The sequence below is a fragment of the Monodon monoceros genome, unplaced genomic scaffold, assembly GCF_005190385.1.
Source record: "Monodon monoceros isolate NGI ecotype Baffin Bay Population unplaced genomic scaffold, NGI_Narwhal_1 Super_Scaffold_1, whole genome shotgun sequence".
Classification (NCBI taxonomy): Eukaryota; Metazoa; Chordata; class Mammalia; order Artiodactyla; family Monodontidae; genus Monodon; species Monodon monoceros.
This window is the reverse complement of record NW_021703765.1, coordinates 2,064,122-2,086,191: the sequence shown is the minus strand read 5'-3', so window position 1 is coordinate 2,086,191 and position 22,070 is coordinate 2,064,122. Positions and strand designations below refer to the sequence as shown.

The 22,070-nt window shown below is 47.8% G+C and overlaps 1 protein-coding gene across 1 annotated transcript; it reads left to right on the top strand.

Moving 5' to 3' along the window:
- The first annotated feature begins 719 nt into the window (after nucleotides 1-719).
- On the top strand, nucleotides 720-12,141 carry GALR1 (galanin receptor 1). The gene is made up of 3 exons (XM_029232235.1): nucleotides 720-1,385; nucleotides 4,878-4,943; nucleotides 11,821-12,141. Exons 1-3 carry the CDS (start codon nucleotides 720-722, stop codon nucleotides 12,136-12,138), a joined length of 1,050 nt encoding a protein of 349 aa, XP_029088068.1. The 3' UTR covers nucleotides 12,139-12,141.
- The last annotated feature ends 9,929 nt before the right edge of the window (nucleotides 12,142-22,070 follow it).

Here is a 22,070-nt window from a genome sequence, read left to right as displayed (position 1 = left end):
CGCGCGTGGCCGATCGTGGCGAGGAGGTGGGCGGCGACCCACCCCATTGGGATTCGTCCAGTCTCTCCGGGCGCGGATTTCCGCGGGGCTGAGTCCTGCCTACGTCTCAGTGGCGACGGAGTGGCCCCCTGCCAATGCCCACAAAGGCACAGAGCACTCTCCCGTTTGACCAGAAACCGCGAGGGGAGAGAGGCGCCGGGCGGTTGGGAGGCGAGGGCAGCCTTCTCCACGAACCGGGCGGTACGTGGCCGCGCGCCCGGCTGTGTCCCCAGAGCGCCGCGGGAAAGGAGAGGCTCAGAGCAACAGGTGCAGCCCGCAGCCACTCCCGGGACGTGGGAGACGACCCGCAGGGGCTCGGAGTCGGTAAGGCGCGGAGAGGGCTCTGTCCACCCTCAGGGCTGCACCGGAAGGTCCCTCCTCCCGGGTGCGGGCGGATCAGCGGGGGTGGTGCCTGGGCAAGGGGAGCCCTGCTTTCTCCGGACAACCGGCCCGGTCTGGGAAGGTCCAGCTCCGGCTCCGGTCCGTGTCCTCTCTCGGGCAGCCCCGTCCAAAAAGACGGTGCCACTAGGCACGGGCGCCCGGGCGCGTGCCCATCAGGGAGGCTCAGGCTCAGAAACTCGCGCTCTGCGTGCCAGGGGCTGGGTACCCCGGCTCCCCGCGGCGCCTTCCTTCCCCGGCCAGCACCCTTCGCGGCGCGACCCGGGCGCCCCCCGCGCGCCATGGAGCTGGCGGCCGGGAACCTCAGTGAGGGGAACGCGAGCGGGCCCGAGCCCCCCGCCCCGGACCCCAGGACTCTTTTCGGCATCGGCGTGGAGAACTTCGTCACGCTGGTGGTGTTCGGCCTGATCTTCGCGCTCGGCGTGCTGGGCAACAGCCTGGTGATCACGGTGCTGGCGCGCAGCAAGCCGGGGAAGCCGCGCAGCACCACAAACCTGTTCATCCTCAACCTGAGCATCGCCGACCTGGCCTACCTGCTCTTCTGCATCCCCTTCCAGGCCACGGTGTACGCCCTGCCCACCTGGGTGCTGGGCGCCTTCACCTGCAAGTTCGTCCACTACTTCTTCACCGTGTCCATGCTGGTCAGCGTCTTCACCCTGGCGGCGATGTCGGTGGACCGCTACGTGGCCATCGTGCACTCGCGGCGCTCCTCCGCCCTGCGGGTGTCCCGCAACGCGCTGCTGGGCGTGGGCGTCATCTGGGCGCTGTCCATCGCCATGGCCTCGCCGGTGGCCTACCACCAGCGCCTCTTCCACCGGGGCGTCGGCAACCAGACCTTCTGCTGGGAGCAGTGGTCCAGCCAGCGCCACAAGAAGGCCTACGTGGTGTGCACCTTCGTCTTTGGCTACCTGCTGCCACTCCTGTTCATCTGCTTCTGCTACGCCAAGGTGGGCCCCGAGGCGGCTCCTGCGTCCCTGCACCCCTTCCCGGGACCCGCAGCGGCCCCGCCCCTTTGCCCTCATTCCCCAGAATTTTCTGCGGGGACCGCGCGGTGACCCTTTCCTGCTCCCTCGGCCTCGGCTTGGGCTCGCGGGTCTGACGTTGCGCGGAAGTTACTCGGAGTTTGGGCAACGCCAGGGAAAGTTTGCAGCAGGTCACTTCCCGGGCGCCCGTCCTCTCGCCCCGGCCCGGGGCCCTGAGGTTGTCCCGGCGGAAGGCGGCGTCAACGCCCACTTCTCAGTAGGGGAAAGCCGCGCCGCCCCTTCAGCCCGCGCGAGGGCTACCCCACGTGGCCGCAGGGTCACGGCGAGCGCTCCATCCTCCTGAGCGCACGCCTTTGCCAGGTGGAGGGTCCGCGCCCCTCCACAGCCCTCAGCAGGGCCTGATGGGGAGATTTCCCTGCCCGCGGGGTGCCCAGGGTCGGGGGGGCCGGCGGGGACCGGCTCTGTGAAGCCGCTGCTTCTGGCGACAGAGCTTTGACTGTCGTCTTATACACAAGTTGGGCGTTACAAATCCAAGTGGTTAGACAGTATTTCTTCACGGAGTCTTGAGGGAGTCTCCAGAGAACTTGGGATGGATGGGCTTCCAGCTGCTGCTTCCCCGTTTCAGTCCTTTTAGGAAGGGGTAAGGAATATGAAGTGACTCAGGGAGCAGGTCTAAAGCCCTATCGCTGAGAGACACACTGTTGACACACCTCTGGTCCCCTACCCCTGCACCTCCTTATTGGGAAAATGGCTGTTAAACTTCCTGGTGCAAGCCTCCCCCTCGTAGCTCAGCACAATCCCATTCTCTTTCATTAATAACACATGAGTCTGAAGATTTTATACTGATCTGAAAGTCTTGTTTATACTGGAGTAAAAGTATATGCTGGATAGTTATGAGACGTGATTCACGGGGTGAGCTCCGCTCTCCCCGACACGCTCTCCCCGTCACACCCTCCCCAGACCCATCACCATGAGAAAAATACTGCTGTCACCACATTCTGAAATTTCCACCGTTTTCTCTTCATCTCCCTCTCCGTATCTCATTCTGTTTCTCGTAAGGCGGGGACTCTAGGACTGAATAATCAGATGAGGTAGAACGGCAGTCATTTCTTACATTCAATTCATAGAGCTTTTTGGTTTTTTTTCCCCTCCAGCAGAAATCTTGACTAAAAGCCACCTGGTTTTGTTTGTCCCCTCCCCCCACATCATCTGTGTGGAGTTATGTCTGTTTTGAATGGTAATATTTCTGGATGTGATCTGAAAGAATGTCCTGCATCAAAGGGTTATATATAAAGAGATGTGGTAATTGGGGAAATTGGGAGGTCACTGCAGCTTAGCTCTTCAGTAAATGGCTGTTTTATTCATTTCATCTTCTGCAAACGCAAATCAAAGCTTGGTTTGCACAGCCCAGTGGTCTCCAGTGTGCGCTATCTCACTTAATCTGCAGGCCACCCAGTGGTTTGGAGCTATTGTGCATATTTTATTGATAAGGAAAGAGGGTTCTGGAGGAGTGAAGCAGCTGACCCAGATTATGAAGCTGGTAAAGGGTTCAGGGAGGATTTCGGTGCAGGGATTCCCAGTCCCCCAAGAGAGGGGCGATTGCTGAGGGCCTGTAGGGCATGGACCTTGGGACTAGAGTGATTCTTACAATATTTGCCTCTTCGATCATCATGACATGGATTAGACTTGAAGCACATTCTTCCATCATTTCCCGAAAGTCTTTGGGGAACATAATTCAGGTCTCCTTAATGGAAACAGCAAGGTAAATGTCTAGGAATAAATTAGGTTACATTTCTGTCATTTGAGAATTTATACAAGTCACACATAGGGCAAAATTTAAAATTTTTCAGAAATTCAAAAAATATATGATCATTGGGATAGTTTTTACATGGAAATAGTTTGCTTTTAAGCATAACTGGAACTTTCTTTGGAATTCAAGGTAATATTTGCATATTTATTCCAAACATGCTTGGGTGTTTTCTCCACTGACCACTCAGCAACATTCCTTAGGCGTTTTGCAGTTACCCAGACGTGATCCCCCTGAGTTTGTGGAAGGAATGAGTAACCCCCGGGGTAGTGTTATGAAGCAGGTAACATTTGACTTTTCCATATGGAGTCCTCTCCAGATGGCCGTCTCTGATTTTGTTTTGCTGCGTCTCCTCTTGTCCCTTGCTTTCGGTCTTCTGGGAAGGCTGTCCCCAAAGAACATCGCCAGGCCGGTCCTCGCCAGGCAGGGTCCTGTCCAGCCCTTTCCTTCCCCTTGAAAGTTCTCCTCATTTGTTCCTGCCAAAGCCTCTCTTCTATCTTTGCCTTAGATTTGATTTCTTATACCCCAGTCTCTGTTGGCAGGACAGTGAACTAACCCATTGTCAATGTGCAGAGAGTCATCCCAAATGTCCCTGTAGCGAGTGAAAGGCTTGTCTTGCAGAGGATGCTAAGCCTCTGTAGGAAGTGAGAAGTATCTCAGTAGAGCTGGGAATTTGGAGTCGGAAGTTCACGCCCCCTGTGATGGCTGCTTGACCTGCATAGGAATCGTGAGGGTGTGAATAAGTCCCCTGGCTTCCCAATCAGGGAAGGGCCGTCCAGAAGGGTTGCATCCCGCCAAACGGAGCAGGCTTTCACAGTAAGTCCAGTTCCATTAAATTACTTCCGTGCTGCGGTGCTTCAGGGGGACAGAGAGGTGGCTGGAACACTGCTTGCAGTTTTTGGAGAGACTCATCGAGTAACCGGTGGACAGTCTAAAGCCCTTAGTCACCCAGAGCTAATTTTCCTTAGATTTTTCACTCAGATGGGACATAAGAAAGAACTCAACACCAGTGTGGCATATGTACAGCCGTCTCGGCCCTGTTGTATGGCTTATGTTGTAAATTCTTACATAGAACCAAAGTGACTCACATCATTTCTCCTGAGTATTACATTGGCGAGAGAAGACAAAGCTAGCTTCTCTAAGGAAGGAAACCAGTGTCCCCCTGGAAGCCTTCCCGATGGGACATTAATTGTAGAACCTTGCTGAACGGTCTTCCAGTCATCAGTGATGCTGGAGGGCAGTCTGTAGTTTGTCCGTGTGTCTAGGATTTAACATACGACAGGGACCTGGGGATTGTTAAAATGTAGAATCTTGGGGGAAGCCAAGGTGGAAGGGAGACCAACAAGGATGCATATATGGGTAGCGGTGTGGCCCTTTCTGGACAAAACCGCAGAGCTCTCTGCACCAGAGCTCTCTGCCAGCAGGTGCTCCGGCCGCAGATGGCACCTGGGCACCCCTCAGGGTTAGAGGAACAGGTGTCCTTGGCAGTTCTTAGTCATCATTACTCCACCACCTCATGTGAATTTCAGTTTGAATGACGTTGCAAATGACGGTGGTCCCATTTCAGAACCTCAAGAAGTGTCGTTGCAAAATGGACAGTGATGTGTGGGGTCTGAGACAAACCGATTTTATTAGTCTGTGTTTTTCAGGTCCTTCATCATTTGCATAAAAAGTTGAAGAACGTGTCAAAGAAGTCAGAGGTATCGAAGAAAAAGGTAAAAATATTCGTGGACTTACAGCCTGTGCGCGTTTCTAGAGCTCAGTTTACGTATACTCTTAGCTCTCCTTGCAGCCACCCAGTGCCTGTGACGTTTTGGTTCCTGGGTACAGAGATTTGAGATGAGCCTCTTACCACTAGGCAGAGGGTAGAAATGGGAAGTGAGCTGTTGAGGGTGGCTGGGTGACCGTGCTGCACGAAAACGTGGATGGACGTCTCGGGAGGGATGGAAGTCTCGGGAGGGATGGAAGTCTCGGGAGGGATGGAAGTCTCGGGACGGGGGGAAAGGCCCATTTTCTGGATTCTCAGCCTCTTGAGAAGGTATGTGCTAGGTTGGTTGGGACAGAGTGTCGAGTGGCTGGATCCATACTTTGCATGAAACTACCATCATGTTATTGTGTATTGACCGTCTCTGATGTGATGCCAGGAGGCCCTGTCTTAATAATCTTTCGGGAGAGTGTTGTTACAGCCTCTCCCTGAAGCCTCAGAAGCAGATGCACTGTTCGTCTCTCTTCCTCCCAGACTTCTGCTGACTTTAGCCCCGAGGGGAGAGAACTAAAGATGGGAGGGGCCTCGGGGGATTTCAGCCCATTTTTAATTATCTTTTTCATCCCGTGAATTCTGAATTCCAGAAGCTTCTCCTGAAGAGTATTACAGCATCTAACATCCTGCAGTTTATCACACTTCACATTTGGAGGAAAAACTGTTTTACAAATCAGGATTAATTTACCTCTTATTCAGATAATATCTGTATCATCTCTGATTTTTAGAAAGTAGAATGAAAGTTGATGAGATTATTAGACCATATGATTAGGGAGGAGGAGATTATAACCAGAATCTTTACCCGCAAATATTACTCATAACATCTTAAAATACCTTGTTTTTCCTTCTAAATATTTATTATGATCAAGGACACATAATTTTCAGAAATTATAGTTTAATCAGATTTGCTTTAAAAACTTCTGCATAAATAAAGTACGGCTCTTCCTGACTTTTCCTTGTTTATAAACAATAATGTGGCTAAAAACACACCTGTTCTCAGAGCCCGTGAAAAGAAATAGCAGAGAGTTGGTTAAAAAGCACAAAATTTAGCTTGTATTTGAAGAGGTTAACACCCTTGGGGAGGGTGGGGGCTTGCTGAACTTCTGCAGAGGTTATGCCCTTGGAACGTGGTACCTGCTTCTGATTGATGCCAAAGATTTTCTGCCTCTTGGCAGGAAGGAAATAAAACTTTTCTTTAGCATTGGCTGGATCTTACTTGCATACTACAGTTAGTTTTAGTCTCTATATTTGAAAGCTGTTGGAGAGAAATTGTGGAGGTTCCAGAGGAGAAAAAGTGATTAAAAGAATGAAAATAGGGCTTCCCTGGTGGCGCAGTGGTTGAGAGTCCGCCTGCCGATGCAGGGGACACGGCTTCGTGCCCCCGTCTGGGAAGATCCCACATGCCGCGGAGCGGCTGGGCCCGTGAACCATGGCCGCTGAGCCTGCGCGTCCGGAGCCTGTGCTCCACAACGGGAGAGGCCACAGCAGTGAGAGGCCCGTGTACCGCAAAAAAAAAAAAAAAAAGAATGAAAATAGATCTTGGAAGAAATGATTAGAAAAGCTTCTGTTTTACAGTAAAATGATCTAAAGATCAGTGATTAGTTTAACATTTACATCATTTGGTTTTATGTGTATACGTGTGTGCATGGGGTGTGTATGTGTGTACATATATATGTGTGGGTATATATTATATACGTATGTGTAAATGTAATTCTTACCATGGGAGAAGTTCTCAGCATTTGGAGGAGGGAAGCTTTTCTCTTCGATGCTCACAACCTCTGACCCTTAATAACCACTGAACAGATGGCAGATCTCTTTTGATATATTTAATTGCCTCTTTGTTTGCACAGAACAAATAGAGTGTGGTGCTGGAGCCTGTGTGTGTGTGTGTGTGTGTGTGTGTGCGTGTGTGTGTGTGTGTGCACCTGCGTCTAGGCAAGGGATAGCACACAGGTGCAGGGGTGGGGTGGGAAGAGGGAATGGGAGAGAGAGAGGAGAACAAGCAGATGGGAGACAGAGGGGGAAGAGCAGAGGGTCCAGGATGGAAAGCCAGCTTGCCTGTCAACCCTGAAGGCGGAGACTGGATTGTCTCATGGTGATGCTTCCCCGGGTCTTCGCGCAGAAAAGTGTTCCTGGTGTGTATACATGTTCAGTTGCTGGCGGATGACGGGGTGATGTGATAAGATTTTGATAGTTCCTTCATTTCAGCTGCGCCCATTTCCAGCTCCCCTCTCAGTGGCTGAGTAGGGCACCTTCCTCTGTGCTGTATCCACCCACCTGGGGACCCCTTAGTGTTAAGGCTGGTAGCACTCACGGGGCAGAGAGTTGGGTCTTTCATCACAAACGTGCCGAACAGTTATCCTGCATGTTTGGAGGAAAATACAAATGAAGAGTGTGATTTCCATGGCCAAAATAGTAGTAATCATAGTACAGAGCCCTGTGCTTCATTAATGCCAGGCTCTGCTGGACATAAAGACACGTTTTCTGGCACAAGGCTGATTAGATACTAAAACGAGATTCTTAAACAATTTCCGCGAGACTTCCCAGTGGGACAGACCTCCCCACCGGATGGCTCCTTCTGATAAGGAAGCAGATGGCGAGGCCCTTGTGGTACCCTCTCAACCACGAGGTTCTTTCAGCAGCTGCTCTTTTTCTCCCCTTCTGGCTTGAAGTAGTTCAGCAAGCTTTTTGGCCGTCGTTTATACAATTCACAAAATGTTTTTCATCACTCTCATCTTTTAGTCACTTTTTTCTTCTCTGCCAAGTTCCATTAGACGGATTATGAATAAAATTCTTTGAAGAAAAAATAACGGATGTCTCAGATGGCTTGAAAAGGAGCATCTCAGAGGAGGAGAAATTAGTATCTTCCAGATACTTTCAGAGTGAGGAGTAAAAAGAAGACAGGCTAATAAAGCACCCAACCTCAAGTATAGGAATTAGTACAGAGATTTAGCACATGACCTTAAATGATACCTTCTTCTCTATCAGACGATGATATGGTGGTTCTGTACCCTGCACAGACACGTGGGGAAAGTAGGAGGTGCATCGGATACGCATCCATCTGTGATTGAGGCCAATGATAACTGTAAGAAATGAAAATAGCCTCATTCCCCACAGAGGGGACTTGTCTCCTTACCTGCTGACATTTCAAAGGAGAAGAGAGGAAGCAGCTTTTGCGAATCCTACCGAGGAGACGGTGTGGGTCAGCCTAGGCGCTGTCAACATTGAGGAAATACTTTAGCCTTTCACTTGGGGTGGATGAGATGATTTGCTTTTGTTGTGGCCTTTGTGGAATTCTTCACCGGTTCTTCAAACACCCGATTGAGATGTTTAGAAAGGCAGGTTCCTGGGCAGCTACCTAATCCCCGTGACCTATGGAAGCAGAGCCATCGGGCATGAGGCCTAGATACCAGAATTTTTGCAAAGCTCTGCCCTGCGTGATGATGGCGCGCTGATCTGCTGGAAACCCGGTTTGTGGTTGTTAGTACAACGCCTTATGTTGACCAGGTCTTGACCTGGAGCTGGCGTATTCCAGGCGCCTGCTTTCTGAGTCGGGTGTTGGAAGCAGTGGTGGCTGCAGGCCCTGTTCTGCAGTGTGGACTTCTTTCCTGTATTCCCTCCCATGTCTTCCCAGTTCCCTGGACCCAGAGGCATCTGCAGCAAGCCTCTACTGCAAAGGAGACAGAGGAAGAAGCCATGTACCGCCTCTGCCTACACGCAGGGATGTGCTCGCCTAACGTGACGCCATGGCCGTGTGGACGCCTCCCGGGCTGCGGGGCTGAGCGCCAGGGCCCGTGTGCAGGGCGCCCACTGCTGTACCAGCTCTGACGGGCTGAATGCCTGTGAAACAGGCAGGAAATAAGTAGTGAACCCTTGCTGACACTAAGCGGGGAGCACAAACATTCTATTAAACTCTTTTGGGAACAGGCTTCGATAAATGATACAGTTTATATAAGTACCAATTGAGTATTCTTCCGTGATTTATATTGTAATTGTAATCTGGTCACATTTCAAAGCTACAGGTAGACCGAGAAAAAGAACCTCGTTCATGGTTCTGAAAAGACCAGTGGAACTGCTAAAAATAAAAGGTAGATTTTGAATGGACTTGGGTAAACAGACAGTAACAAACACCCCAAAGAAAACATACCATACTGCCCATTGCCCTACAATGAGGCAGAGATACACTATGGCTCTTATCAGTAAGCTGCCGGGGTATATTTCTGCCCTAAGCTTGGTACTCAGTAAGAACTTCCTAAAAGGAACAATGAAACAGGATATCCAGAGAGTGTTTTGTGAAGCACAGAGATCATCTTATTGTCTTAGAAAGAGCAGATGACGTGTTCCGTTCTATTTGCAGGTGGAATTACGTCTAGATGGTTTTTATTAAATCGTCTGGGAATGTATCCCGCACACCAATGGGTAAACAGGTTGACAGCAGACAATCCCTTAATATATGTGAGCAGATTGCTGTTTGCTTTGTGCGCCATGGGGTCGGTGGCTTCAATCTGTATACCTGCCACCCTGTAAAAACCTGTCATCACGTTTGTACCTGAGTTGTTTGAAGCGTTGAAATGGACCAGGCCCAGTCAGGGAATCGTCAGGTTGGGTCACCCTCTTCACAGGCCAGGAAAGTGAAGCCCAGGGAGGTGACATCATTTTTCAAAGGTCGTTAACCCGTTTATGGCTGATGTCGGTCCTTGGCTTTTGCACGATCCGCGCACCTTCAGATGGTGAGCTTAGCTCTCATCTCCAGCCCCGCTGACCACCGTGTTCGCCTTGACCTCGACCTGAGGTCTGAGTGTCTCCTCTCCCATTTCTGCCTGGGCTTCCTGGCTTCCAGCCCGTGTCTTGGACAGACTTCCTCTCCGAGTCAGTCTGCTACCCCGTGCCCCTCCTGGAGGAGCCTTAATCCTTACCTTCGGGGTGTTGTTGTCCTTAACAGCAGGATTCTAATTCATGGGGAGTAATAGGAACGTCATCTTGTCAGGTGGGAACATTCCTGCAGGGCCGGGGTCTGCGCTTCTCCCGGGGAAGAATGTGTGGGTCCACAGTGGTTCCCTAGTTGTGGAATCACTTTGCTCCACCCTGTGAGGTTATAGGAGAAAGAAGCCTCCTTCCTCCTTTCTCTCTCCTTCCCCTCAACCTCCCCCCCACACACTCGTGGATCCCAGTCGAGATCCCAGTCTCTCCAGAGGGGAAGGTGGACAGGGGACCACCAGGCAGTGCTTACAGTGGATTTAGGGTCGTGACTGGGAGGGGATGATGGGCACCCATGCTCTCCTGCTCTGGGAGGTGTTCTGATGGTCACGTTTCCACTCTGCATGTTCAACACAGTCTTTTAGAGCATCGCAGCCTGGGCTTGATCTGAGGAGGAAGAGAGGCTACTGGATTCCCAACCTCAGGGGAGAGACGGAAAGCATCTCTCTCTCATGTCCTTAATATTCCTTTCACCTACGAGGAGCAAACGCCCTAGAAGAGAATGGAGGGGGATGGGCGCTGGAGCAGGAGAGCGAGCCAGCAAACGTCCCCCCTGTGATTCAGTTACAGGACTGAGCCCACAGAGCTGCCCTAAGGCTCTGCGGTCCAGAGAGCCCTGGGTGCTCAGAGACAGGGATGCGGCTGCCGTTACCAGGTAGACCTTGTGGGATGTTCTCTCCCCGAGCGCCCGCTGTTCAGAGCGCGGTTTGGGATCACAGAGACCGGCCTCCAGCTGTAACTCTGCATCCCGCCGGGGGGGCAGCAGGCCCTGTCCTAGCCAGGCTAGGTCTCAGCGTCCTCATCTACACCGCGGATCATCATGCGGTCTGCCCGGATTGGTGGCAGCGAGTGAAGAACGCAAAGCCAGCAGTCAGCCGAGGTTGCCTCTCGGTGCCCCCCACCCAGCCCTGGTTCTGCCGTCAGGCGGTTGAGCCCAGCTTACACGCTTTTAAGGAAGAAACCAGCTGATGGCTTTCTATTTTATACTTTAAACATTGTTAATAGCCCACTGTCTTTTGTTCGAATCCCTAGAGATGGAGTTTTCAGTTAGTTGCACTGTTGGCTTTTCAACGTGTCCTGATTTGGTGGTGATGGAGCACAGGAAAAGTGTCCCAAGACTTAACCCCAGCCCTTTAGGTTTGCAGCCCGTGGCGGGCACTCAGAACAGATGCAGCGGGGAGACGGGGGCACACGCGTGGTGCGCGGGAGGGAAGGCTCCTCTCGTGCTGAGGTTCTTGCCCAGGGAAGATCTTCTCCCATCACCTGCTCAGCAGAAACCTCAAAGGACGCGTGTGGACCCTGCCTCTGATTTCTAGGTGTTTCAGATTCAGGAGTGGCAGGGAAGGGTGGAGACACAAGCAAACAGGGAGACAGGCCCTGAAATGGCTCTCTGGACCCACTGCATGTGTTGGGGGTCTCTAAGTTTGTCCAAGTTCAACAAGGAGAAATAAACATCTCTTCTTGTCTGTGGAGGCAACTCTCGGAAGCAACGTTCACGAGCTCAGCTGAGCTGCCTCCCTGGGCTCAGTCCCACTGTGTGCTGTGCATCGGGTTGTAAAGTTACCGTGTTCAATCTATGTGCTCCTGTTGCCATGACTCAAAGCACGCTTCCTGTTATCCATATGCGTTTCACATACCTGCTAGAATTATTCCCTATGGAGGGTCAAGGCCGGTCCCGGGGAAGTTTTGAACAAAACTGCTGCGCGAAGTGAAGGTTAACACCTAAGGCAGATTTAGTACGTACCTTTAGTACGTACCTGTGAGAATACACAGAAAATTCTCTCAGGGCGTGCTGTAAGAGGCTGGGTTCCTTTCCTGCTGTAATCGATGCATCGCCTTTCTTTTCCTTCTCCTAGACTGCGCAGACGGTGCTGGTGGTGGTCGTGGTTTTCGGGGTCTCCTGGCTGCCTCACCACGTCATCCACCTCTGGGCTGAGTTTGGGGTCTTCCCACTGACGCCCACCTCCTTCTTCTTCCGGATCACTGCCCACTGCCTGGCGTACGGTAATTCCTCCGTGAATCCCATCATTTACGCGTTTCTCTCTGAAAATTTCAGGAAGGCTTATAAGCAGGTGTTCAAGTGCCACGTTCGCAACAAGTCACCTCTTAATGACACTAAAGAAAATAGAAGTCGAATAGACACCCCGCCATCAACCAATTGCACTCACGTGTGAAAAAAGATCAGCGTGTTCTTTGTGCGGCGTTTCCATACTTGTGGAGTAGACACGTAAAAAATACAATGAGGTGTTAAGGCAGCAACTTGTTATCTTCACAACAATTCATATTATATTAATTAAATTCCACTTGTGTTTAAAAAGTACTTTGATCTACCTGGAAAATCCCTAGGTGTAGTGAAGATTATTTCTAAATTTTATTTTATTTCTAAATTCGATTCCATAAGCGAAAGAGAATAAAATAGTTTTATACCTCTTAAGAAATGAAAGTTTAATAGAATTCCCTATGTTTGTTCAGTTCTTCATAGGATAAGGAATAAGGACCTAGAAAGATGGCCAGGAATATTTGTGATCTACATTTTGAAGCAAATTTATTTAGAAAACGTGTTTGTGCTTTAGTTCTTCAATTTTAAGATAAGGGGTAATATTAAAACTGTGTGTTTTAAAATACGATCATGGACACATGAAAGTGTTCCCTGAGTTTTATTTTTGCAACCGTTTATATAGAGACACTGCTATTTGATGGAAATAAGTTGAGTGCACATGTCACATTTGCTCCCAATTGTAAGTAGTGTACAGGGCTTCTGAGTTGTGCTGCGTCTGTCTGCAATCATGAGGTCCATTAAGTTTATCTCAGGAGGTCAGGAGGTGTTGCGGCCATGACCCTGGGTGTCAGCCATCGGGATGTCAATTAAAAGCTATCCTGTGAACTTAGTCTTTATTGAGTTGACTAAAAAAATCAGGGAAATCACCACCTGCAACTATTCTAACTGTGGAAGCTGTGAATGAGATTCTGAGAATGAAACTGGACATTAAAATTTTATATATATTATATATATATATATATATATATATATATATATATATGGCAAGGTATTAGCTATGCCTTGAATGTAATCTACCCCAAAGAGAGAATTTTTAAAATGTCAGTGAAGATGATGTACAGAAAATAAGTTCCATAAATTCAGAAATTAGCAAGTCATATGAGATAATTGTCATGCCATGTGAGGAAAGCATATACTAAATGTTTGGTTCGGATAAATTTTGAAGAAAACAAATCTTATGAATGGCTCTACCTAGGGATACCGTATCTTGTACAAACAAATGCTTTTTTCATTAAATTTGTAATGATGTCTAATGCACATTTACCCCAAACATCATTCCCTCTGGAAATGTTAATTTGGGGTTCAAATCCTCATGACTTGAGTTTCAAATGTAGTTTTTGTGATGATTTCATATTTACAATGAGAAAATAGTATGAAAAGAGTAAATGATCCTATATTAGAAAATAATTCTCAGACTGTAAGACTTTGATCTATTTTAGGATGATACAAAAGCAAGAAGATTTTTTAAAAAAGAAATTTGTGTAATGTACAGCTGTGTCAGATCAGGACTTCATGCGAAATACCAAATTTTAGATCAAAAAACCCAACTCGATGTAAGTCTTTGCACGTTAACTTCTCTAGTTCATGAATTTACTTTCAAAATTATATTCCTCCAGAAAACGGTGTTTACCTTTGCAATGGTATAAATAGTTCTCTGGACGAAATAGGAGAAAATTGTCAGAGAGGGTGGGAAAGCAAGCGCTTTCGTGTTTGATGGCCAGGGAAAAATTATGTATATGTGTATGTGAGTATTTTTAAGAACAACGTAAGTCCTTTGCACGGAAAATTTGTTTGCACTTCATTCAGATTTGGCAGCAGATACATTTTATCCTGACGATGGTACCTCATGTGCTTTGCGGAACTTGAAGCTGCCGTTGTAAATGCCGGGACAACTTCTGAGGGTGTGAACGCACGCGGCCGTGCAAAGAGCTGCCTCCTGGTTGTCTTTGGACTTGCGTGGATGACGGCGATTCCCTGCACCATGGCTGTTCTCTTGTTTTCCTCTTCTGTTTTCCACGCACTCAAATGAAGTATTAAAACAAATACAGTAGCTAATGCTGCTCTTTTCTAAGAAGTGTTGAGAATGGGCTTCGACACGACGTATTTACCCTTGTAATGCCTTGGTCCCTCGCAGATGACGTGACCACGGACTTGCAAAACCCAAGTGTGCCGAGTGTGAAAGCAGATCGCTTCCTTCTGTAGTCAGATAGGATATTCTTCCTGCCATCGTCATTTTAATCAATTCCTCTTGCTCAGGGTTGAGGTTATCTCCTCCTCTGATGGGTTTTGTTGCTGATGATAACGTAGGTCTGCAAAGATGTAAAACCCTGTAAAGTTTCCTGAGTGAGGGGTTGCAGACGAACTTCTATTGCATCTGCCGAACAGCTGCTTCCTGGGGCTCGGATGTCCTCATGTGTAATTAAAGGGAGCCATTCGGAGGCCCCGCCCCTTCTTCACTGTATAACCCAGCCCCCTGCCTTACTCCCAGCAGCCAGGCTAAAGGAGAGACACCCAGTGCGGTCTTTCAAGTCCGGCTGCTGGATAAACCTTGTTTTTTAGTGACTTGCAAAGAAACTTGATGCTTTCTCCTTAGATGTGGCGGCTTTAGTGCCCCAGGGCAGCTGTTATTTTTCTGGGCCTTTTCCGTCCCCATGGGGCGGTGGCTCTGGAATATTTACATAGTGGGCAGGCATGTTGGCTGTTTCATATGCATAAGCAACAGTTTCGGTTCCCTGCTGGTGAAGATAGGGACTCCGATGAGGAGACTGTCTTGTCCTGTGTTCCCAGGAAGAGCGTCGTAGATAGTCTCTGCTGTTCTGACCACGCATGTGCTCAGCAAGGTGAGGGCTGAGGCCATTTTCTGAATATCGTAGGGAAATACTTCTGCTGTAAATGGGATCGTTCTACTGCCCACATCGGGAATCAAACCATCGTCTTCCCCTCCTCCGGCTTTCCCACCCCCTGTGCTTCTATCCTGACTTGCTTCTAGGCAGAGTTCCTCACTCTGACGTATACCATAGTAAAATTCCTCCTTCACCCCAGGCGTACCAGTGGAGGGATGTCTGAACCGCGTGAGCCGCGTGAGGCTAAAAGCTTCTGTGATTCAACCTCCGGTTGGGATCCTGCGGATGACTGCATTTGCTCAGTGCCTCAGATGCATTGACATGGTGCAGAAATGATTCCAAGACGTTAGCTGAAACCCAAGGTCAGACTTCTGGGCAGGAGAGAATCCATTCCTTTTCCACAGATGCCACAGATAAGCTGTGCGATCCCAAGTGCTTGTGTTCAAGCAGCCTTGCGCTGAGTAAAGCAATATACTGTTCAGCTTCCTCATGTTCTGGCTTAAAAGGTTATTAAACGTGTATATAAACCACGTGGTCATGTAAGTTGAGTCAAGAGATCAAGGTGGCTCCTTCTGGAGACTTACCATCTAAAATTTGTCAATTTCCAACTGCACTGATTACAAATATCTTCCCGGTTTTAAATTTGTAAATGACTTTCTATTTAAGGTAATCCTGTTCTCCTTGGCCATTAAAAGACGTTGCACGTTAAGTTATTTGTCACGCAGATGTTAATGACTTGTTTGTCTGAGGACGTGTTGATTTTAAACGTCTCTGTAGTTAGGGTAGGTGGCCTTAAATGCCGAGGGTGATTTGTCTTGGAAAGAAAAAAATTGCAGAATGGATTTAATTTGTGCTGTATTTTAACATTTTCTCTTTTAGAAGTGGAAAATTGAGCCTGCAGAATGATTTTAAAAGCTTCAGCATCCTTGATGTGGGCTGTGTGTACGTCAGGCAAGCGTGTCTAGGGGAGCGTGCTGTGCGTCGTCTGCATCGCTCAGGATTCTGTTTCTTTACCTGTGAAAGCACCACAGATGGTCCAGATGGTGGTTTCTTTTCCTACATGAGTGTGAGTGGCAGGTGCACGCACACCCGCCTCCTGCACCTGGGCTGCCACCCTGGGATTCGGAGGTGGGCAGGTGTGCTCAGTGTGGCAAGATCCTCAGGACGTTCACAGGCCCTGGGCACTGCCCCCCTCTGCTGGGTCCTGCACTCACGCTCAGGGCACCTCCTGCTGCCCCGAGAGTGCGGGTTCTGTCCTGGGGGCAGCAGTGGAGGTGGGGACATCTCAGGGATGGAGAGTGGGAGGGGAAGGTGGTGAGTAAGCGCCCTACTTTTGTACACCTGGTGATACCCTCAGCTGGGCTTTCTCTCCCAGTCTGTTTGAACATTGACCAAGTTTGCCGTATTCAGACAGTTGTGTGAAGAGCCGATCCTGTAGCTAAGGCTTTTGGTGTCACTTTGGGGTGGAAAGCCCCATCCTTTTCTGTCTTTGTTTTTTAAATTGAAGTATAGTTGATTTGCAATGTTGTGTCAGTTTCTGGTGTACAGCAAAGCGATTCAGATATATATATGCTTTTCAGATTCTTTTCCATTATGGTTTATTACAAGATATTGAGTATAGCTCCCTGTGCTATACAGCAGGACCTTGTTGTTTATCTATTTTATATATAGTGGTATGTATATGTTAATCCCAAACTCCTAATTTATCTCTCCCCAGTTTCCCCTTTGGTAACCATACGTTTGTTTTCTCTGTCTGTGAGTCCGTCTCTGTTTCACAAATAGGCTCCTTTGTGTCATATTTGATTCCATGTGTAAGTGATATCATATGATATCCATCTTTCTCTGTCTGACTGACTTCGCTTCGTACGATCATCTGGGTCCATCTGTGTTGCTGCAGGTGGCATCATTTCATTCTTTTTATGGCTGAGGAATATTCCGTTGCATATCTGTACCACATCTTCTTTATCCATTCATCTGTCGATGGACATTTAAGTTGCTCCCATGTCTTGGCTATTGTGAATAGTGCTGCTATGAACATGGGGGTGCATGTATCTTTTCGAATTAGAGTTTTCTCTGGATATATGCCTAGGAGTGGGATTGCTAGATCATATGCAAGCCCCATCCTTTTTGCTGGGGAACAGTTTTCTGGAAATCTCAAGGTGTATTGCACAGCCCCCAATTCTCAGCATTTAGAGAAGTCACAGGCCACTGGCTGCTGGAATAGATTAGAACTGGAATCCACCATTCAGATTCTTTAGACTCGTAGGTAGTGGTGATTTGTAAGGTAATTTAGAATTTGAGATGCATTTTGTGGTCTGCTGTAGGTTTTCTTTGGGACACCATGTACTACAGAACCTTACTTCAGAAGATGGGATATTGCCTACTGAAATGGGAACTCCTTATGTGTTCTAAAGACCGTAGTGTGTCCCTGAAGCTCATTTTCCCCATTTGATGAGCTTGTTTGCGGCAGTCATGCTAACGTGCCCTACGGTGTATGGAAATGCGGATGGTCCTGGTGCTGGCAGAGAAGGAGCTGAGCCTGACATAAGTGTCCTTCGCGGCCTTTCAGCAGCAGAGCCAGTGGAGGACAGACCTCCAGGCCTGCAAAGGCAGTGAAAGCAAACCTGGAGGGAACAGTTTGTGTGTGTGTGGTGAGGGGCACCCGTGACCCCCGGAGCTGATGTAGCAAAGGGAGCCTGGGGCTTGGTCACGACTGGGAGGAAGTGTCAGACTCTAGGAAAACATGTAAATTCCCTGCTTCTGTGTGGGACGCGAGGAACAGGGAAGGCCTTCAGGACGGAGTGGGCTATGCTGGGGCCCTTAAAGGATCGCCGGATTGTTCGGGAAATCACGGAGCCTCATCCAAGTGTTGGCCACAGGTCCTGTCCCTTGGAGCCCTGGGCCATCTGCGGGTCCCCTTCAGGACCGCTGGCTGGGGAGGCGAGTCGGGACGGGGGCTGGCGGGGCGCAGGCTCTTGTCCCCCTCTTCCGTTCAGCCAGAGGCATTCTGCTCTAGTCTGCCTTCCACTTTCCATGTAACACTTCACCGAAAAGTAAAGACCACTCATCCAAGGACTCTGTCACCCATTGTCCGGGTTGACTCTTCCTGATGACCCCTTCATTCCCTGCTTCTACGACTCGTAGATGGCCTTTTTCATTCTCCCTGCTGCTTCCTTAAGGTCGACCATTGTTTCTATGCTTGAGATCTGAATTTTGTCATCTTTGAGGGGTTCGTGATTGGCCTGCGCCCTACACATCCCATACCTTCATTTATTTTTATTTTTTTTATTTTTTGCTGAGCTGATAAGTTTTTCGTGATTACCCTGGCACCACTCCTCCCTTTAACAGTGAAGTGTCGGAAATGCAAGCGTTAAGAGCAAATCACTTTTCTAAGGGAGCGCAAATGACCAACTTCTGCACAGGGTCGGAAGGCAGTAGAGCAGGTCCACTGGCACAGTCTATCATGGGGCCCTCTTTGGGGGCTTGGCTCGGTGAGGCCGCACCTATACGAGCTCAGCTTCTGGGAGTGGCCCTGGTCACTGCTGAGAGGTCCTGACTCAGTGGACGGTGGGAGGGCTCAGGCGGCTGGGCTCTGCCTATGGCTGCAGTGGGTCCGCTGGGCTCGCTTCATCAGGCTGAGCCGGTCCTCTTCTCCGACCTTCTCCAGCTGCTAATCGCATCCATTTCTCTAAGGAGATTCCACCATCCCTGGGCTAAAACTTTCTGGTCTGTCGTGAGTGAAGACAAAGTATGGGTGGGACTTCGGGACACAGAAGAACCCTAAGTGGAAGACTCAGAATCAGAACATAAACAGGTGTCTTGTCCTTCACCTGGCATCGTAGGTACCACTTGTTGAGCAATACCTCCATTTAGAAACAGCAAAGATCCAAGGAAGCAGAGGTGGATGGGGGTCACGTTGATTTCCAGTGGAAATCTCCGCATCTTGTTACAAAGAAAAAAAATCGGCACAAGCAGGCTGTTTTGGTACATTCTGTCAGTGCCACCTAGCTTTGACTATGAGAAAATATTGTTTAAAATGGAAAGTGTGTCATTTTTCTTCTAAAGAGACTGTTGCTGGTACGTGGAACTGGCTAAAAAATCGATTGCAGCGCCGCAGCTCAGGTCAGCGAACATGAGATGAGACCAGGGGTATCTCAGGCATCCCTGTCGTGTTTACCTTTGCAGCCTCACGGGCCCCGCAGAGGAACTGAACCTCAGCCAGGAGACACTTAGTGAATGAGCAGACTCGTGGGTTCATGATGTTTTCAAAATAGGGCTAGCATGGATAAAGAGGTACACTTCATACTTCTCTCAGAATTAAATCTGCTTATAATTTAGGAATACTTATAAGCCAGCAGGGGATACGTAAATGTCATTTTCCATATGTTGATTCTCCAAGAGACGTGTTTCGCTGCCGTATATTTTATAACGATTGAAGATTTGACAATGGGGGATAGAAATCCAAAGATTTCTTGAATATGGTTGACCAGATCTTTTAATTTCTCACCTTAGGTCTGCCCAAGTGAGGAAGAGAGTTCTGGAACTTTCTAGAAAAGATAGTGGACATTAGGGGGCTTGAGATTTGGTTGAACTCTGCTGGTAAACTGCTGTGGGAAATGCTGTCTTTGGTATCTTCACATGAAAGAAGAATATGGAGAAGTTGAGTGAGTCCCCAAACTGACGGCACATTCAGATGATCTGGGGAGATCCAGAAGGTGCAGATGCTCTGCTCTTAGCTGCGAGCAGTGGTTCTCAAACTTTACAGAGCATCTGAAACTCGGATTCTGGAGCTTCACCTCCACAGCGTCTGATTCAGTAGATTCGGGGTGGGGTCCCCAATTTACATATCTAACAAGCTCTGTGGTAACATGGATGCTGCTGGTCTAGGGACCACATTTTCAGAACGACCACCTGATTTGATTGGTTTAGAGGTGGAGCACAGACAGTTCTTTAAGGCTTCCAGGTGGACCGCAGGTGTTGTGAGCCATCAGGTTGAGTAGATGGCTCTCTGTAAGTCTAAACCTCTGCAGTTCTGTGGGGGAAAAAAAGCACTTCTATGGGACCTAAATCATTCCGATTTTTATTGCTTACTTTGAACAAATTCATAAAATATCTGTTCAACAATTACATGACCATAGCTATAGAAATTTGTCAGTTTTCAAGAGTGTGAAGGAGGTGGATAACTTACAGGTAGGGTTTCAGAGGTTATCATTTTTCCTTCAAGAGAATGAAATAGAATAACTCGGTGGAAAAGAGCACCTATAGGCTCCCTTTGTTCCCCTAAAATATAGAGGCATAAATACAGTATTCAGAATCGTTACATGTGAATTTTTGAACTCAATGTTTAAATTAAATATATGCATGTCTTTATGTGTGGCTGCTAACTTTTAACTACATTATTATCTCTAAGAGATAAATGTAGCTTACTCTGTGTTTACAGTTTTTCAATTCAATATCGCCTGATAACATAGTAGTATATGGATAAGGAAGAAAATCTATGTATATTGTGTTTTTATTTACCAATGTGATTGCTTAAACACTGCTACATAAATAATGCTGAGTATGGATCTTCTTACACCCGATGATGTTATAACTCCTCTAAAGTTTGTTTCTCTAAAATTTGTCTCACCATCTATAAATTTAGCATGAATATTATGTATAAACATAGCATGAATAACACTAAACTTGCAAAGCCAAAACCCCTATATAAAGAGGTGATGTTAATTTACTTCGTAGCAAATGTAGTCATTCTAAATCACCTCTGTGTTCTGCATGAAATGTAGCTGGAATCTATAATTTGGATCAATTTTCTTGAAGTGAAAATAAAAGTTGTTCCTCAAAGTGTTCTTATCTACAAGTATGTTATTTTCAAACGAAGCATAATTGCACCATTTTCTAAGGTATTTCCCTAAGTATAGGAACACAGTGCAAAGTTGTTGGATTAAATTCGTTTCACTCACACTGGGAGCTGTCATGGGAAATATGGGTGGATCCCGTCGGTGGAAAGCTGACACCTATGTTCGCAAATGTTTTCTCCTCCTTCCTCCTTCCTGTCCCATTCCTCTTTCTCTATTTTTAAAAAGAATACATGTCTATTGTTTTTACAAAAATGTCACAAAATTACAAAAATTAGAAAGAAATAAGCATTCATCCAAAATTTTATTATCAAAAAATAGCCATTGCCAATATCCTCTGAATATCAATCTAGACCTCTGTCCAATGAATATAAATATGCGTGGAAGTGACAGAGGGAGAAAGAAGGAATTTTAGAAAAATTGCCTCATACAATGCATATTATTTATAAACAAAACTATTAACTTAAATTTTACTTGAATTTAATCCACAAAAAAAACCCAAACGAGGTGAAATGGGAAGAACCGCTAAATTTTAAACATAGTTGATCATCATAAGTTACAAACAATGACTGTGAAAAGTTGAAGGGAATTGGAGTCACTATGTTTATAACTATAAACACATTTTAGTTTAGACAGCATCTATTTTTTCATCTCATGGAAAATTAGCTTTCAAAAATCTTCATTCTAGGGCTTCCCTGGTGGCGCAGTGGTTGAGAGTCCAGCTGCCGATGCAGGGGATGCGGGTTCGTGCCCTGGTCCGGGAGGATCCCACATGCCGTGGAGCGGCTGGGCCCGTGAGCCATGGCCGCTGAGCCTGCGCGTCCGGAGCCTGTGCTCCGCAACGGGAGAGGCCACGTACAGGAAAAAAAAAAAAAAAAAAGATCCATAATCCCTTGCCATCTGTTTTTTAAATACATCTATGTGAAATATGTACAATAAATGTGTGTACAGTGCATATTCACACACACACACGAAAAAGATATGTGCATTTGTTTAACTTTCCATTTTGTGCAAATTGTCTGTGCAGCCCTACAAGGTAGGGTCCATGTGGGCTGTGCCCTTCTGCCTTCTTAATGGGTCTTAGTTTATTTTCTATTTGTGTATCTGCAAATACTTTGCCTACCTTGAAATTTTAAGAAAGTGGAAAAGGGCTTTACATTGCCATGTAATCCAGATGCTCCAAGCTTCTTCTGCGTAAAGATATCATCTGTCCTTTTAATGTGCAAATAATAATAGACGGAGCTCCTTCCTACTGGACCATAGGATGCCCAGGTCCTCCCTCCCTCCTTTCCTTCCTTCCTGCCTTCCTTCCTTCCTTCCTTCCTTCCTTCCTTCCTTCCTTCCTTCCT

Bases quoted from the DNA above. Each gene is read 5' to 3' on its own strand.
- GALR1 (XM_029232235.1), top strand. From the start codon at position 720: ATGGAGCTGGCGGCCGGGAACCTCAGTGAGGGGAACGCGAGCGGGCCC. The intron at 1,386-4,877 runs GTGGGCCCCGAG...TGTGTTTTTCAG, and splicing joins TCTGCTTCTGCTACGCCAAG to GTCCTTCATCATTTGCATAA. The intron at 4,944-11,820 runs GTAAAAATATTC...TCCTTCTCCTAG, and splicing joins CAGAGGTATCGAAGAAAAAG to ACTGCGCAGACGGTGCTGGT.